Below are 17309 nucleotides of genomic sequence, written 5' to 3'. Positions count from 1 at the left end.
TAACATAAACTACAAATAATCTGTACACTGCAAATTGACAACAAGAAGCACAGATATATTTTTAACCAAAACATTTTCAAACCTTGCTTACGTTTGTATACAATCACATACAGGTGAAGTCAGAAGTTTACATACACTTAGGTTGGAGACATTAAAACCCGTTTTTCAACCACTCAACACATTTACTGTTAACTGACTTGTCCTAACAAACTATAGTTTTGGCATCTACTTTATGCATGACAAGTAATTTTTCCAACAATTGTTAACGGACAGATTATTTCACTGTATCACAATTCCAGTGGGTCAGAAGTTTACATACACTAAGTTGACTGAGCCTTTAAACAGCTTGGAAAATTCCAGAACATGATGTCATGGCTTTAGAAGCTTCTGAGAGGCTAATTGACATCATTTGAGTCAATTGGAGGTGTACCTGTGGATGTATTTCAAGCCCTACCTTCATACTCAGTGCCTCTTTGCTTGACATCATGGGAAAATCAAAAGAAAATCAGCCAAAACCTCAGAAAAATAATTGTAGACCTCCACAAGTATAGTTCATCCTTGGGAGCAATTTCCAAATGCCTGAAGGTACCACGTTCATCTGTACAAACAGAATGAGACTACGCAGCCATCATACCCCTCAGGAAGGAGACGCATTCTGTCTCCTAGAGATTAAAGTAATTTGGTGCGAAAAGTGCAAATCAATCCCAGAACAGCAAAAGGACCTTGTGAAGATGCTGGAGGAAACAAGTACAAAAGTATCTATAACCACAGTATAAACGAGTCCTATATCGACATAACCTGAAAGGCCTCTCAGCAAGGAAGAAGCCACTGCTCTAAAACCGCCAAGCAAGACTACGGTTTGCAACTGCACATGGGACAAAGATGGTACTTTTTGGAGAAATGTCCTCTGATCTGATGGAACAAAAATAGAACTGTTTGGCCATAATGACCATCTTTATGTTTGGAGGAAAAGGGGGAGGCTTGCAAGCCCGAAGAACACCATCCCAACCGTGAAACACGGGGGTGGCAGCATCATGTTGTGGGGGTGCTTTGCTGCAGGAGGGACTGATGCATTTCAAAAATAGATGACATCATAAGGCAGGAAAATTATGTGGATATATTGAAGCAACATCTCAAGACATCAGTCAGGAAGTTAAAGCTTGGTCAAAAATGGGTCTTCCAAATGGACAATGACCCCAAGCACACTCGCAAAGTGGCATAAGGACAACAAAGTCAAGGTATTGGAGTGGCCATCACAAAGCCCTGACCTCAATCCAATAGAAAATTTGTGGGCAGAACTGAAAAAGTGTGTGGAGGCCTACAAACCTGACTCAGTTACACCAGCTCTGTCAGGAGGAATGGGACAAAATTCACCCAACTTATTGTGGGAAGCTTGTGGAAGGCTACCCAAAACGTTTGACCCAAGTTAAACAATTTAAAGGCAATGCTACCAAATACTAATTGAGTATATGTAAATTTCTGACCCACTGTGAATGTGATGAAAGAAATAAAAGTTTAAATAAATCACTATTATTCTGACATTTCACATTCTTAAAATATAGTTGTGATCCTAACTGACCTAAGACAGGGACTTTTGACTAGGATTAAATGTCTGGAATTGTGAAAAACTGAGTTTAAATCTATTTGGCTAAGGTGTATGTAAACCTCAGACTTCAACTGCATATCTCTCTATTATGCTTGGGAATACTTTGAAACAGATTTTCTAAATTAAAATAATTTGAAGCTGATTTGCTGGGGTTTTTACAGTCTTAAATCCAAATTATTAGAATTTTTAAAAATCCCCCGCAGGCCAAATTCATGCTAGCTCCACACTCGTGCTGCACAGTAGTTAAGATACTTGAATAGGGCCTCCCAGGTGGAGCAGTGGTTAAGGGTGCTGTACTGCAGCGCCAGCTGTGCCACCAGAGACTCTGGGTTTGCGCCGAGGCTCTGTCGTAACTGGCCGCGACTGGGAAGTCCGTGGGGCGACGCAGAATTGGCCTAGCGTTGTCCGGGTTAGGGAGGGCTTGGCCGGTAGGGATATCCTTGTCTCATCGCGCACCAGCGACTCCTGTGGCGGGCCGGGCGCAGTGCGCACTAACCAAGGTTGGTGCACGGTGTTTCCTCCGACACATTGGTGTGGCTAGCTTCCGGGTTGGATGCGCGCTGTGTTAAGAAGCAGTGCGGCTTGGTTGGGTTGTGTATCGGAGGACGCATGACTTTCAACCTTCGTCTCTCCCGAGCCCGTACGGGAGTTGTAGCGATGAGACAAGATAGTAGCTACTAAAAAACAATTGGATACCACGAAATTGGGGAAAAAAAGGGGTAAAACAAAACAAAAAATGTTTTTTTTTAAGATACTTGAATAATGCAACATGCCATGTAGAAACTATTAATTACTGTTTACAAAACATTACAGTAGCTTCCAGCTTTGTAGGCTAACTTCCTTGCTACTTTACAGCTGAAGCTAACATCAATTCACTACCCGAGTACTTGCAAACCATAACACAAAGTTAGTTACAAGTTAGCTAGTCTTGGCTGAAGCCAAGTTGCCTTGGCTACTGCATCTCTCTCCACCTCCCTCCGTCTGCAGACTTCAATCTCACACACACACACCGGCTCCGCTGCAGCAATAGCGCAGCAGCCTATCTCCCTCGCGCAGCAGTGCTCAGGTTAAAAACGCAAGTAAAAACATACAAATAATAACATTTATTTAGAATATATGGATATTCTACAAAAATTCATGATACTATTCCAACAGTGAAATGATTTGTTTCTTTCACTTGTTTCTTTTTCAACTTTTGATAAATGCCAGCCTGCAGCAAACTGTAAAACAGCTGGTGGACCAAGCCACACAAATGTTCAAAAACAAACCTGACTCCCTAGAACACATTACCTACCCCCTCCAGGCTTCGCTCACATGTCTCACACACACACACACACACACAGTCATCTTTTTTCATTATTGTATCACATATAGTAATCACTTATCCTGGCGTTGGCAGATTATTACAAGGATAGTACAACATCATCTGCACCATTAAAACCTGGGAAATCTAAGTAATGTCATTTCTGCCTTAGACTCTGAGTCATTCCTCACCTTTAGTGCAAGCGCACAGGCGGTCAGTCCCGGAGCAGTAGGTGACAGAGACGAAAGGGTCAATCTCATCCACCGTCCCATCCGTCTTGGGCGGCTCCACTTTGGCCAGGACATCCAAAGTGGAAAGGTCTAGGATCATTATGTACCCTGCCTGAGTGGTGATCACCAGGTGGCCCAGTCCAGCCACGTCTGCCTGCTTCACCTTGGTGCTGCTGGTACCAGTCCCTGGTCCACAACCAGACCCATGGCCGCAGCCAGAGCCATTTTTAAACCCACGCGGAGGTTTCTCCTCCGAGGACTCCTCGCTGTCGTCCTCCCTCCCGTCCAGCACGTCTGGCGGAAGCAGGATGAGGGAGGTGACGGCGTCCCGGGGGTCTCTGATGTGCTGCACCTTGATAGGCTCCTCCTCCAGAGTGACAATGCGGGTGGAGTAGTTGAGCTTGTAGAGGGCCAGGTAGCCTCCACCCCCACAGCCTCCCAGGGCCCTGGACGGCTGTTGCTGGTCAGGCGGGGGCAGGATGAGTGGGGTCTGAGGGGGCGAGGCGGAGGCGAGGGCTTCGTGTCCGTTGGCCAGTGTGGGCAGGGGCTGGAGCTCTCCCTTGCGGCGGCTGCAGAGGGCTGAGTGAAGGCGGTTGAGGTTGTTGAGGACCTCCACCTGGTTGATGGCACTGAGAGACTCCACAGAGCAGGGCTGTAGCCCCACCAGCAGGTGCACGCCGTCTGAGCAGGGCGTGATGGAGTCCACGTAGAGGTTCTCCTCCTCCAGCTGCTTGGGAAGCCGCAGACACTGCACCAGGGCTCCCGGCCGCGGCGTAAGCGAGCTCCACTTGTCCCCGTCCAGGGTGGCTAAATTGGCGGCAGCGTCTGCAAACTGTTGGATGTAGGTGATGGGCGGGTCCTGGAGCAGCAGCTGCTCGTGGGTGTCAAACTCCATCTCGATGATCTGCGGCACAGAGAAGCCCTCCTCGTGCAGCCCCTTGCTCATTAGATTGTTCATCTGGGCAAACACCTTGCCCGACGACTTCTCCTCCGACTCCTTGAAGCTGTACAGCAAGAGCACGGGCATAGTCCTGCGCACGGTGGGCGCAGCCGAGTTGGGCGAGCCCAGCTCCAAGGGAGTGAGGTTACAGGACTCTATCTCCATGGGGCCCTGGTCAGGCACAACATGGAGAGGCTCGGGGCCCTGAGTCCTGAGGGGGCCGTCCATGGAGCGGCGGGAGGAGGGGAGTGGGGCAGCAAGGTAACTGAGCAGGCCTCCAGCCAGCAGGCAGGGGAAAGGAATGTTGTGGTGCTCCGGGAGCTTCTCCTTGGCCTTGTCGGCCTTGGCCTGGGCCAGGGAAGGGTTGGCACCCAGCTCCTCCAGGTCCTTGACTGTGTCCTCCAACACGCTGGCCACAACCTCCCACTGGAGTTTCTCTGGCTGCTGCAGGACGCTGAGCGCTGTCACGCCCAGGCTCACCTCCATGCTCTCCCTCTGGGACGGGTGGCCTGGGAACAGGAAAGACACAAATAAACGCAATAGGCCATCTTATGGATACCTAGAAAGTAGTCTACGGACCGAAAGAATAAGAAGATTTGAAGAGTGACTTCATACCCGTCACGGACTCTGATCTGGAATGCTCTTCACTGTCAGAGTCCTCCAACTGGTCATCACTGGCAGAGAGACAAAGAAAAAGAGGTCCTAACAGATTTCCTTTATTTTACACATACACTTAACACAACTCCATTTAAACTTTCATTGACTCGGTGTGCATAGAGTGTGTCCAGTAGTACCTGTCCCCCTCTAGTTTTGGTATGTCTGAGCAGCTTGAGGAGTCCTCTAGCCAGGCTAAGGTGGGCCTCCTGGACTCCTGGGTCCCCAGGGCCTGCTCGCTCCCAGACAGAATCAGCTGTCGCAGGATCGCCGGGTCGTAGGGGTTGATTTCAAATTTCAAGTGCACCTGAAGGGAAAGCAAAAACAATCATGAATCCTCAAATCAAACATGAGAAATAACAACAGGCACATAGAGATACATGTATTATTTATTCATGCCTTCATAAGTTTTATGTATGTCAATAAAGTCTGACAACCAGGACTCACTCTCATGCCACCCAGACACACACCAAAAGCATAGCATGGAGGCAGACATCAGCAAAACTCTACTTCTTTACCCAATGACATTACTTTGAAATATTGACTTCACCAGTTCCCCTAGGGCCAGATGAAACCTTCACATTGTCATCACTGTATCATGTTTCCCACTATGCCGCGCAGCCTTACCTTCATGAGCTTGGACACGTCCCAGATGCAGATTTTGCCACGCTTTGTGGCGGCTGCCAGGAAGTGGGGGCAGCTGCCGAAGCCGTAGCAGGCGATCTTATCTGAGCCGTCGGGGGTGGGGAACTGGGCAGGGCTGGTGGCCAGCGTGACGGACAGGGGCACGTTCTGGGTGTGCTCACCCTTCACAAACGGACAGTTGGGGGAGTGACGCTCGTGCTCGGACCTGGCGAAAAGGCGGAGGTCATGGTCATTATGTTGTTTAGAGGTAAATGAATGTGCGATCTGAATGTTCTGTGGTGTGTGTGAGAGAGAGAGAGTGCTGAGAGATTAGTAGTTATTTTGGTCAGTTCCATTTCAGTTAAATTATTTAAAAGTAGTCACGGTTTGAGACTTGTTTTAAATGCATTAAAAGGCAATATAAAAATAATGACATTACAATGACTTTAGAGCTTTTTAAAAGTGCCCGTCCAGAGATGTGTATATAATGACGAGATGCTCATGCCTCCGCCCTAAGAAGGGGAGTCGTTGTCCCAAAGGCAAGGTCCAAAATAAACCAATAGAAATGCATTGGGATTATTTTGGACAGATTTTGTTGAGAGTGTAACCTCTCGCTTCGCCTCTTCCCCTCTGACCTGTGCCCGAGACTGAAAAAAATGGTGCAATGGATTATGGTGACTGTAGTTAATTCCCACCTTTCTGAGCTGAACTAGGCTGAATATTTGCTTAATAAAAATTACAGCACCAGCATCTCACATAGCTCAAGAGTTGATTTCACTTGTGAATGATTGGATTTCTCTCTAGAGAACGACTCGTTAGGACAACAAAAACAGCCCTGAAATGAACAAATTCAAGTAATTGAACCTAAATTCTATTATAATCCCCAAAATTAACGAAATGTTGGTTAATCGCTCAGCACTAATGAGTGACTCACCATGGTTCATCAGTGGGCTCCCAACACACTAGGCAGACACTGCATGTGAAACACATTGCCCTGTCATCACCGGTAGAGGCAGGCTGCAGAGAGAGAAAAGGAATTTCACAACAAGAAGGAACTCCAAGCCAGGCATCATGAAGCTCAGCCATACACAAAAAAAACAGCTAATCCTTTACACTTTATGTACAGAAATATTATGCCTCTATATACTGCATCAGCAATAATGTGCCATGCAGCAACTTGGGTCTCAAACGGCATGCAAACTAGTGTGTGCGTGCATGATAAACATGTAATTGGAGGATCAAATGTACATTTTTCTTCACTATGCAAGCATTAGAGGGAGAGATGATGGGAGAGGTGGTGTCCTTACACTGCCTACCTGGTGGTAAAATCCTGCTTGGGCCATGGGGTCAGGCTGTGCCCACCTGTACCCGGCATGGGGCCAAGACATGAACGTTTCTCTCCTATTTGCCTCACTGTACATCAACGATCTGAAAGACAGACCGCAAGGGTCAAACTTGTCAATACAGAAATACAGGCAAAACAAAAGGAACTAAATACATCTGATTGGTATTGGGGAGATGAGGTTATTTGAGTCATTTTAACACCTCTGGTGCATTATGAGGTTTGTCATGGTTTAAGGTCCTGCTCACCTATCTACAGAGCGCCCTGGACCCACCCCCAGCTCAGGCCGTGCACTTGGTAAGAGGTAGGAGAGCCTGTCCATGATGGACGAGGCCACAGACAAGGCAGAGACGTTCTGGTTGATCTTCTTCAGCTCAGTCACGATGGCACTGGCGACCAACTTTAGCACATGGTGTGGAAGATGAAACGTCACTGTTGCCCACTGGAGAGGGACAGACAGTGTTAGAGGGAAGAGGAGAGAGCAGTGTCCAACGAGCCTAGTTGAATTTTTGTAATACCGCATCCCATCCCTGCTGGTACAAATAAAATTTAAACAACCATGGTTTGCCTTATTTCCTATATATTATACAATGCATGCAATTATGTGAGAGGTCAGTTGGAAAGTGAAAATTCATTATTGGGACAGAAGTGGATGGTTACATGATTGTGAGTTAAGAAGGAAACGAGGTTGGACGTTGGGTAAACTTCCAATATCAGGCCTTGGTGTATTTATTTTAATACAAGGGAGAGAAGAAAAAAAAACATTCACAATATAGGTACGTCACGGTATACCAAGATAAATCGCTGGGCGCTAAATGAAATAGTGCAACAGCAAAGTGATTTTGATGTAACAGCGTGCTGGTTGGCGCTGAAGCCCAGTGGAGAGGATTCTTCTACCATGGTTCTTAGCAATGGAAGCTATGGAACCAGTGGTAAAATAATGTGCATGAGTAAACAGAGTCATGTCTGGGGTAGGGTTTAATAGTGGGAACCGAGTTAGAGACTTCAAAGAGTTCCCTACCAAACCCATTCCCCGGGATAAATAAACCGGTAAATTACAATATATCATTTATATGAACAGCATGATGTGAAACGGAACTGTTATATGCAATGTCTTAATCTGGCTTCCCACTGTAGGGTAGGCCTACCTACTTTTATTAATTCACCTGCGTAAAGCTTCAATAAAACTAATGTCACCGAGGAAGAAAACTACATCTGCAAGGGCAAAATTGGAGCCTGTTTCATCCGGACCTACATCCATGCAAGTGTTGCAATGCAAGTGTAGAGGGGGCTTCAGCAAGAGAACGGGGGGGTTTAGCGGCAAAACGTTCTAGAACGATGCAGTCTTACCTCAAGGCGATGTAAGCACTGGATGAAATTCGAGCAAAAATTGCCGCGAGCGACAGCTTCTCCTACCATGCTATTGCAGACAGGTACACACATCTACCATAACGGCCAGACTGTTCCAAACGTGTGCTGCAGTCCAATTTGAACTTGAGCCCTTTCCCACTCTTCCATCACAGACCTCCGACTTGCTAAAGTTATGTGCAATCTTCCTCACTTCCTCCACTGTGCTGCACAGATCCCTTCTCAGCTCGTAGCCTACTGGGTGTCTTCTTCAACGTCAACACAAAGTTTATGTTGCCATTTAAATGTATTTTATGCCGTGGCTAATAAATATATATATATTTTTTTTAACCTTTATTTAACTGGGCAAGTCAGTTAAGAACAAATTCTTATTTTCAATGACGGCCTAGGAACAGTGGGTTAACTGCCTGTTCAGGGGCAGAATGACAGATTTGTACCTTGTCAGCTGGGGGATTTGAACTTGCAACCTTTCGGGTTACTAGTCCAACTTTCTAACCACTAGCTACCCTGCCGCCCGATGTATGCTAGCCTAAGTGTATTTGTCCAACATTCTACTTTGTCAGGTGTTGATTTATTTAACTATCATAAAACAAAACCTTGCAAGATTATCGATGACTCTTGCTTTGGAATTACATGCTTTAGAACGACACTTCCTGTTTTGGCGGGAAATACCACGTTACCCAGGAGAAAAGTTATTTATTCTTGAAATGGAACATTTGCCCTTGTCTGGAGTAACTCACTGGTTATAGAACAAGATTTTCTTACAAAAATACAAACATCCCTGTTAAATAAGACTGAACTACTAGGTCACCTAGTCCTATGTGAGTGAGAGCTTAATCTCTCTACATAGAGGTGTGTTTAAAAATCTTTGGAGCATAGCCAAAGGGCGGGTGTTGTGCTGCATGGCAGGAAAACAACAATATACGAGGGTAAGGCAGAGGACAATGGTGAGACGGAAGTGGATTTATAAACTAAGATATTCATAACAAATTGTAAAAGAACAAATATCCTTTTCTTGTGGGCGTTTTATGGCAGGCAGGACACATATATATTAGACATCGAGTGTGTCACACGTGGGGAGTCAAAGGCTAATGTTGAACTTGGACCAGCCTCACCATCCACCAGTGACTAGCAGATTGGACTCCAATTGGAGTCAGTGTAATGGATGATGGTTTGCTGCAGAAGCACACTGGCAGGGAGGCCCACAGAGGCAGTGGTAAGGCAGCGTCCTCAGCCCTTGGCAGCCCAGCACATACCAGGAGATACACATCCAATTCTGGAGGAGGAAGTAAAGGGGTGAGTAAATAGGGAATTCCCAGTGCCTTGGCTTTCACATTACACACCGATAGCTTTCTGGCCAAACTCTATGCATCGAGGGAGGTGGGGGTGATTTTAAGATTGACATTCTGATTTGTTTTAGCCCAGGTTCAATTACACAGAGTGGAGAGTGGGCATTGGGACAGAAGCGGTGCTCGTCCCCCTGCTCTGGCTATTAAATATGCCGATGAGGTCTGCAGTTTCTGCTCTTTGTCGCAGACTGCAGTCAGGTCTCAGGATCTCACCGGCACTGAAAGAGAGCGCATGTACGCATAATCAAAGAGACAAACGCAATGTCACACAACCACAGTCTTTCCTCTTTGTTAGACCTGCACTGAACATAAAGGAAACTGGTTTGGGAGTGTGTGGGGAAATTATAAGCCGATTGATGAATCACCGTTTTTGCTAGAACCAAAACCGCACTTATCCATCCACAGAGCAACACGATATCAAGGAAAGCAGAAGGCTACCAAATCACACGATTAGGGCTGGCACAATCACCGTATAACTTGTCATTGACAGTTAATGATAAACAGTCATGAAAATAAAATAAAACGTCATGAACATTTAACATTTTTTGGTGTGGAACAAACAGAAGGACGGCCAGGCACCCGTGCAGTTGAGTCGCATAGAAATAGAATGAATAAAAAAAGGCTAGGAACCTCTAACACCGGCAATTTGACTGGTAAACTCATGGGTACACTCGCAATGGCTGCCTGGTATTGTGATTCAATCATTTTCAGGGTAATGCATCATTTTCATTCAAATGATAACTTATGTGGCTCATGCAATGGGATTTATTTTTTGTAATGTCAGTTGAATGAACAAATCACAAAACATATTGATGCGAACTCTGTGCACTAAAGTGCGACCAAGTTGGTCACATATGCAAGAAAATATTTGGCTGTGCTACTAGTTTTATTTTGGGAGCACTGTGTGACTATGAACTAAATATCCCAGATGCTTGTTTCTCTAGGGCACTCTTGAAACAACTAAGTGCAGATTTGTTAGGGTCATGGTTGCACAACCGTTACAGCGTACATGGCTTGCTTTTAAAGATCTGACCCATATTACCGGCGCAACATTTTGATCCAATATCGGATTGCCGCTTTTACATCCCTAAACCATCTCATTGGCCATTCTAAAACTACTCGCGCATCATTAACCATTTGTTTACACTTTGTTCAGTCATGTTACCTCCTTGGCTAACTAGCTAACAACCTGGTAACTTTTACCAGTATATCCAAACATTTGGGGGCACAAACCGAAAAGAAAAGGGATATCTTCTTCAGGAGATCAATGATCATAGCAATGAACACGTTGTCATCACAATCCTGATTATTATGATTTATTTATTTTTAAATTCAGTGTAATTCACCAAAATAGTGCTTTTACTCGATGTACAAACCTAATATTCCACAAATGACTCATTTCATTGACAGGTAATTGTATCAATATTTTAGCATTTATAATAAACTAATACATTTACAGCGTAACAAATGTGTTTGTCGGGCACAACATAAAGTAGCTAGAATTCATATAGACCCAATATAGGCTGTATCTCAATCAGTTACATTTCATGTGGTGCTCCTAGCTTATTTTGTATGTTTCTTTTTTACCCCTCTAATTTCTTTTTAAATTGGGAGTGCTACCAACTAAACATATCAATTTAGAGCCCTAGGTAAACTTCCTGATTTTACTTCCTGCTTTGCGCCAAAAGCTACTCGCAATGGCCGCCAGTCCACCCATTATACGATCATGGACTTGAACGGGGACGCCTGTTCTATTCATTACATTTCTATGGCAGCATATGCAGTTAGGAGCAGATGAGGACAAAATTAGTTTAAAAAACTTGTTAAAAAACAAAGGTAACCAAATTGCTGTGACCACTCATTTGCCCAATAACCGTCACCCAAAATGTCATGACCGTCACGGCCCTAGACACCATATAGGCCTAGACTAAACACCTCAAATTAGCATTCCCATTTCAATCCCTCAGTACCTTTTAATTAAAATAGCATCCTCTTTAGTCTCCTTTGACTTTGCTACACACTGCTGAAGAACTGGCATTCCCTAGCGTGAGAGCTGTTATATCTGAGCAACACCTCAGCCACAGGAGATGACAGCTCTGGCCCAGCAGCAGACACTGCTCTATCAGGTCCCTAGCATAGCACTGATTAGAATGTGTCAACGAGCTGTGCACACTATACATTAAACTGAATGCATTGAACGTGTAAGTCTGACTGCTGCGAGCAGAATAACAGTAACTGACTGTCAGCCCTACTAATAAGAGCTGGCAAGTTTTGAATAATCAAAAGCAAATTTCCTAATGTTTGCACTGCTGCACAGTCAATGAACAAACTTGTTCAACCTCTGGCATGCTCTCTAACAGGTGATTGACGACTTGCGGTGTCACAGTACAAACAGAGATGTGTTATGTTAGACAACTGAAGTGAACCTGCTTGGTGCATTTGTCTAACACTATTATCTGTGACAATTCTGACAATCTGCAGTGAAAAGACATAACAGCAGAAAACACCATAACAGCACAACATGAATATGGGTTCGTAGGCAAGTTGTGACATGGTTCGCCTCCTCCCAGAGCGCTGAGTGTGACTCACCTTGGCCACTTTGTGATTGGCTGCAGTCTCGTGTGAGGTATTCTTCAGTCCTTCTTTGAGTTGAGCGATGAAGATGTCGTAGCCCTCTGTGTTTGACACATCTACCTTCTCCAGGCAGGCAGAGAGCATCTGCTGAGCCTGCAGGGAACACACACAGGGATCCACACTCACGCCATAGTACAAGGGGTAGAGACACAATGGGTTCACTGATGGAACCAAGACCTTTTTACACAAGGTCGTATGCCAATTGTTGTTGACTCATTAGAGTCTATGAGTCACCATTCAGATCTCAAATTACATAAACCATTCACAAATGTTACATTAAAAAACATTGTTCTCATTGTCCTGTAAAACTCACTAGGCTTGCTAGTAATACGATTGATTTTCCTGAATAACTTCTAATGCAGCATTATCCACTGCTAGCTGACATGGAGATGCGGTCAATACTCATTAGATAGAGCCTTGGAGAGATGGGCAGATCAGAGAGGACAAAGCAGGCAGGCAGGTGGGAGTTAACAGTAACAGACTGCTGCAGGAGAGGAGGAACAGCCTGGGCAGATCAATAATACTGGCAGCACAAAGTACACACAGCCATACCCACAGAGGGCAGCAGCCCACAGGGGTTATCGTTTCAACCAGTCTGACCATGCCATGTAACCACGGTCAAATTCGTAGACTGAGCTACAAATGCAAGGACTGGGAAGGAAAAAAATAGATACTCCACTCAGCAGGTGGGTCAACAAATGCAAATTAGCTGTGCAACAGGGCGGGAAAGGGGTGTCTAAGAAAAAAACAATTTAACTAAATATTATAACAAGGCAACTCTTGCCCCTCCAGTAAAACATCGGGGCACATGCACTGGCATGCAGCCAATATCAATATTGGGACACCTTCAGAGCATTTCAATGAGGAACAAAACATGGTCTTGGCTGTGAGGTGCAAGTAATCCTGGGAAACAGGCAGTGTGTGCTCAGATCTACAAAGCGCCTGTGGTGTGATGATTAAAACATCTTCAGTCTCTCAGAGGAATGACGAGAGGATATGTCTGAGTACATAGGCCTGCTGTCTGTGCGCAGCCTGTAATGATTTAGACATGGAGCACATATAAAACAGACAAAGGTCATAAAGTAAAGTAAGCCTTGCTTTGAAACCAACGAGTTTGCAACAGTCAAGGGTTACAACGATCTGGCTAACCTCGCTGTGAATTTTGATGGGCTGGTACGACAAGAAACTGTTTAAATAAATAAATAATTAAAGAATGTCGGTCAGTGTTTATCAGGCAAAGGGAAACAGTTTCCAGTGCCTGGTCAAATTCATGGGTGTGAACGTTTAAACGAAATTGAATCTTTAAGAAATGACCTCAAAACTCAAGTAAACTATTGACGAGGGCTCCGTATCAACTGCAATCATTTCTTTAATCTGCACTAATTAGTGCCTCATATCCGTGGCAAATAATTAGAAAGATGCATATCGGTTCTTACTAATGTTATAGCCTTGTTACGTTACGTAGGATTACTTGTTAATTTTCCCCCCCTTAAATGAAAGGCTGCTAGTGCTATTTGAGCCTCACAGCTACTGAAATGTGTCTCAATAACACTTCACTGTTTACTCCCATTTCCACGGGGTGTTATTACCTGTATAATGGGAGTTTAGACATACAATTAACAGCATTAGAGTGTAAGATTAAACTTCATGGGCAGGCTTTTGTTAAACATGAAACAAAGTAGGCCCCTAGAATAATGAAAAGGCTATTTGCCTTCATCAAAATAATGTTTCTGCCTAGGGGGGGGTTTAAACTATTGTAAATGGCAAAGTATAGCAGCTGGCAAAAAAGAACTAAATAAACGAGACATGTCTATTATTCCAACACTAAAGCTCGTGGTTGGAACACATATCTCTACTTTAAAATCATCAGTCCATTTATGGGCTGGCGTGGTTACATGTGGTCTGCAGTTGTGAGGCCGGTTAGACGTACCGCCAAATTCTCTAAAAGGACGTTGAAAGCGGCTTATGGTAGAGAATTGAACATTCAATTCTCTGGCAACAGCTCTGGTGGACATTAATTCAGTCAGCATACCGATTGCATACTCCCTCAACATCTGACATTCTATTGTGTGACAACTGCACATTTTAGAGTAGCCTTTTATTGCACCCAACACAAGGTGCACCTGTGTGATGAGCGGGGGGGCGGCAGGGTAGCCTAGTGGTTAGAGCGTTGGACTAGTAACCGGAAGGTTGCAAGTTCAAATCCCTGAGCTGACAAGGTACTGTGAACAGGCAGTTAACCCACTGTTCCTAGGCCGTCATTGAAAATAAGAATTTGTTCTTAACCGACTTGCCTAGTTAAATAAAGGTAAAATAAAAATAAATAAAATAAAAATGAGCGTGCTGTTTAATCAGCTTCTTGATTTGCCACACCTGTCAAGTGGCTGGATTATCTTGGCAAAGGAGAACTGCTCACTAACAGGGATGTAAACAAATTTGTGCACAAAATTTGAGAGAAATAAGCTTTTGTGCGTATGGAAAATTTCAAGAATATTTTATTTCAGCTCGTGAAACTGCACAAATGCACATAATTCACAACATTAATGAAAGTTTGTCTTCGGGACAAAATTTCACCTGCCGTTCACATCCCTAATAGTAGCCTACATTAATAAATTCTACAATTACAATGTATTGGCAACTCAGCAATAGAAACAACAAGGCTTTCAATTAAATTTTAAATTGCGGTCTCTTTGCACATGCCTTTTCAAGAAACGGTTGGGATACCACAATGGGTCCAATTGTACCTGTCTGTAGGCTATATTGAATAACCAGAGGGGGAAACGATGTGTTCAAACAGTTCAATTTAGAAATGTTATATAACCAGGTCCTACAGATACGACAGCCAGAGATAGACAATGAAAAAAAAGATGCACACCGTCATTAATTATTTTGGGGGCATAATGACTGAGTCCTAACTTTACAGTCGCACTCAAATGTTTCTGCAAATCTCGAGATGCATGATTGACGAGAAAGTCTGAGGAACTTGCACAGGCCAAGAATTGTCACACTCATTAAAACAAATTAACAGGAGTGGTGGATTCTCCACAGTTAGCATGTGCGCTCTCACAGTGGACCAGTTTTTCTACATTACTAAACATGCCTGTCGTCAGGTTTGTGTGATTTTAGAGCAAGGTAGACAATGCTTGCAGTAGTGGGACATATTCAAACGATCGATAACTGTGTCATAATTTGCACTCACAACAGTAAAAAATAGATATTAAAAACAAAAGGTAAGATCAATCAGCTAAAATAGCACTAACTGTTTTTGAACATTAATAATTGTTGTTCATTGTGTGTTGTACTGTAATACCATGTAAACATATTAATGTCAGCAATTCTATGTCAATGGGTTTAAAAGCCAACTTTAGCGAGTGCTATGAGCACACTTCCATGTTTAAGTGTGTTTTGTAAGCTCTCTTACCTCTGTGACAGGCAGCTCGAGCTGGACCATGTCCTCTGGTTTGGCCACAGGGGCCTGCAGGGCTGTGTCCAGCAGCAAGATGCCGTTCAAGTCCTTTCTGCAGCCCACTGCATAGTCGTCCACGAAGAGGACCTTGTCGACCGCAGGGAAGTACTGACACCTAACACGGCCTCCAGGTTTAGCTAGGAACACAAACATCAGGGTGTTAGAGTTGTTTAGCCACTAAGACATAGCATTGGCTGGACTTTTGCTGTCCGATCATGTAAATCAGATACTAAAATAGCCTAAATCTTTGAATTTAGTTTTTGAAATATTGATGAGGTAAACTGCAAGTTGCTAGTTACAGTCACAATAATCTCATGGGCATCCTGACTGAAAACAAATGGATATGCATCATTGTTTGGCATAATGCAGCATCAAGAAATAATCAAGGCTTACGAGGTGTTGTTGCAGTTCGGGAATTTAAAAAATGCATATCCATGTGAAGCCTAAACAATTTACAGAACTTGTGTTGTTTATATTTCAATTACACAGTCTCCTCAAAAATGAATGTATTGCCCTATTGGATAACTTACTATTAAAACTGTTATGTTAGTTACAATGAAAACATTTTCCTCAGACACCCCTATAGACTTTAACTGTGTTATTACCACTTCATTCCATGCTGTAATGTAAAATGATAGTGTTAGGCAGGATAATTCAACCTGGTTCAACTACATCACGACTCTCTTCTCTGTATACATCAATGATGTTGCTCATGCTGCTGGTGATTCTCTGGTACACCGCTACGCAGACGACACCATTCTGGATACTTCTGGCCCCTCTTTGGACACTGTGTTAACTAACCTCCAGATGAGCTTCAATGCCATAAAACTCTCCTTCCGTGGCCTCCAACTGATCTTAAAAGCAAGTCAAACTAAATGCATGATATTCAACCGATCACTGCCGCACCTGCTCGCCCGTCCAGCATCACTACTCTGGACAGCTCTGACTTAGAATACATGGACAACTACAAATATCTAGGTGTCTGGTTAGACTGTAAACTCTCCTTCCAGACTCACATTAAGCATCTCCAATCCCAAATTAAATCTAGAATTGGCTTCCTATATCGCAACAAAGCATCCTTCACTCATGCTGCCAAACATACCCTCGTAAAACTGACCATCCTACCGATCCTCGACTTTGGTGATGTCATCTATAAAAAAGCCTCCAACACTCTACTCAACAAACTGGATGCAGTCTATCACAGTGCCATCCGTTTTGTCACCAAAGCCCCATACACTACCCACCATTGCGACCTGTACTCTCTCGTTGGTTGGCCCTCGCTTCATACTCGTCGCCAATCCCACTGGCTACAGATTATCTACAAGGCTCTGCTAGGTAAAGCTCCGCCTTATCTCAGCTCACTGGTCACTGGTCACCCACTCGTAGCACGCGCTCCAGCAGGTAAATCTCACTGGTCACCCCCAAAGACAATTCCTCCTTTGGTCGTCTTTCCTTCCAGTTCTGTGCTGACTGGAACGAACTGCAAAAATCTCTGAAGCTGGAGACTCATATCTCCCTCACTAGCTTTAAGCACCAGCTGTCAGAGCAGCTCACAGATCACTGCACCTGTACATAGCCCATCTGTAAACAGCCAATCTATCTACCTACCTCATCCCCATACTGTATTTATTTATGTGTCGTGCTCCTTTGCACCCCAGTATCTCTACTTGCACATTCATCTTCTGCACATCTACCATTCCAGTAGATTCCAATTGCTATATTGTAATTACTTCGCCACCATGGCCTATTTATTGCCTTAACTCCCTTATCTTACCTCATTTGCACTCACTGTA

At 44.2% G+C, this 17309-nt stretch overlaps 1 protein-coding gene across 19 annotated transcripts in view; it reads right to left on the bottom strand.

Annotated features, from left to right (window-relative positions):
* birc6 (baculoviral IAP repeat containing 6) overlaps positions 1 to 17309 on the bottom strand; it is a 154181-nt gene that overhangs the window by 132896 nt on the left and 3976 nt on the right. For 17 of the 19 annotated variants that reach the window (XM_024424750.2, XM_024424743.2, XM_042323545.1 and 14 more), the window contains exons 2-10: positions 15472 to 15653; positions 12006 to 12143; positions 6948 to 7141; positions 6665 to 6785; positions 6292 to 6374; positions 5361 to 5583; positions 4874 to 5040; positions 4695 to 4753; positions 3101 to 4588 (exon numbers count right to left, since the gene is read on the bottom strand). In XM_024424750.2, the coding sequence (XP_024280518.1) occupies positions 3101 to 4588; positions 4695 to 4753; positions 4874 to 5040; positions 5361 to 5583; positions 6292 to 6374; positions 6665 to 6785; positions 6948 to 7141; positions 12006 to 12143; positions 15472 to 15653 (2655 nt within the window). The remainder of the gene's footprint in view (positions 1 to 3100; positions 4589 to 4694; positions 4754 to 4873; positions 5041 to 5360; positions 5584 to 6291; positions 6375 to 6664; positions 6786 to 6947; positions 7142 to 12005; positions 12144 to 15471; positions 15654 to 17309) is intronic. The other 2 variants (XM_024424739.2, XM_024424751.2) reach the window with 1 other exon arrangement.

The sequence above is a fragment of the Oncorhynchus tshawytscha genome, linkage group LG06, assembly GCF_018296145.1.
Source record: "Oncorhynchus tshawytscha isolate Ot180627B linkage group LG06, Otsh_v2.0, whole genome shotgun sequence".
Lineage (NCBI taxonomy): Eukaryota > Metazoa > Chordata > Actinopteri > Salmoniformes > Salmonidae > Oncorhynchus > Oncorhynchus tshawytscha.
Note: the sequence above shows the minus strand (reverse complement) of the source record. Positions and strands in the feature narration are given on the sequence as shown.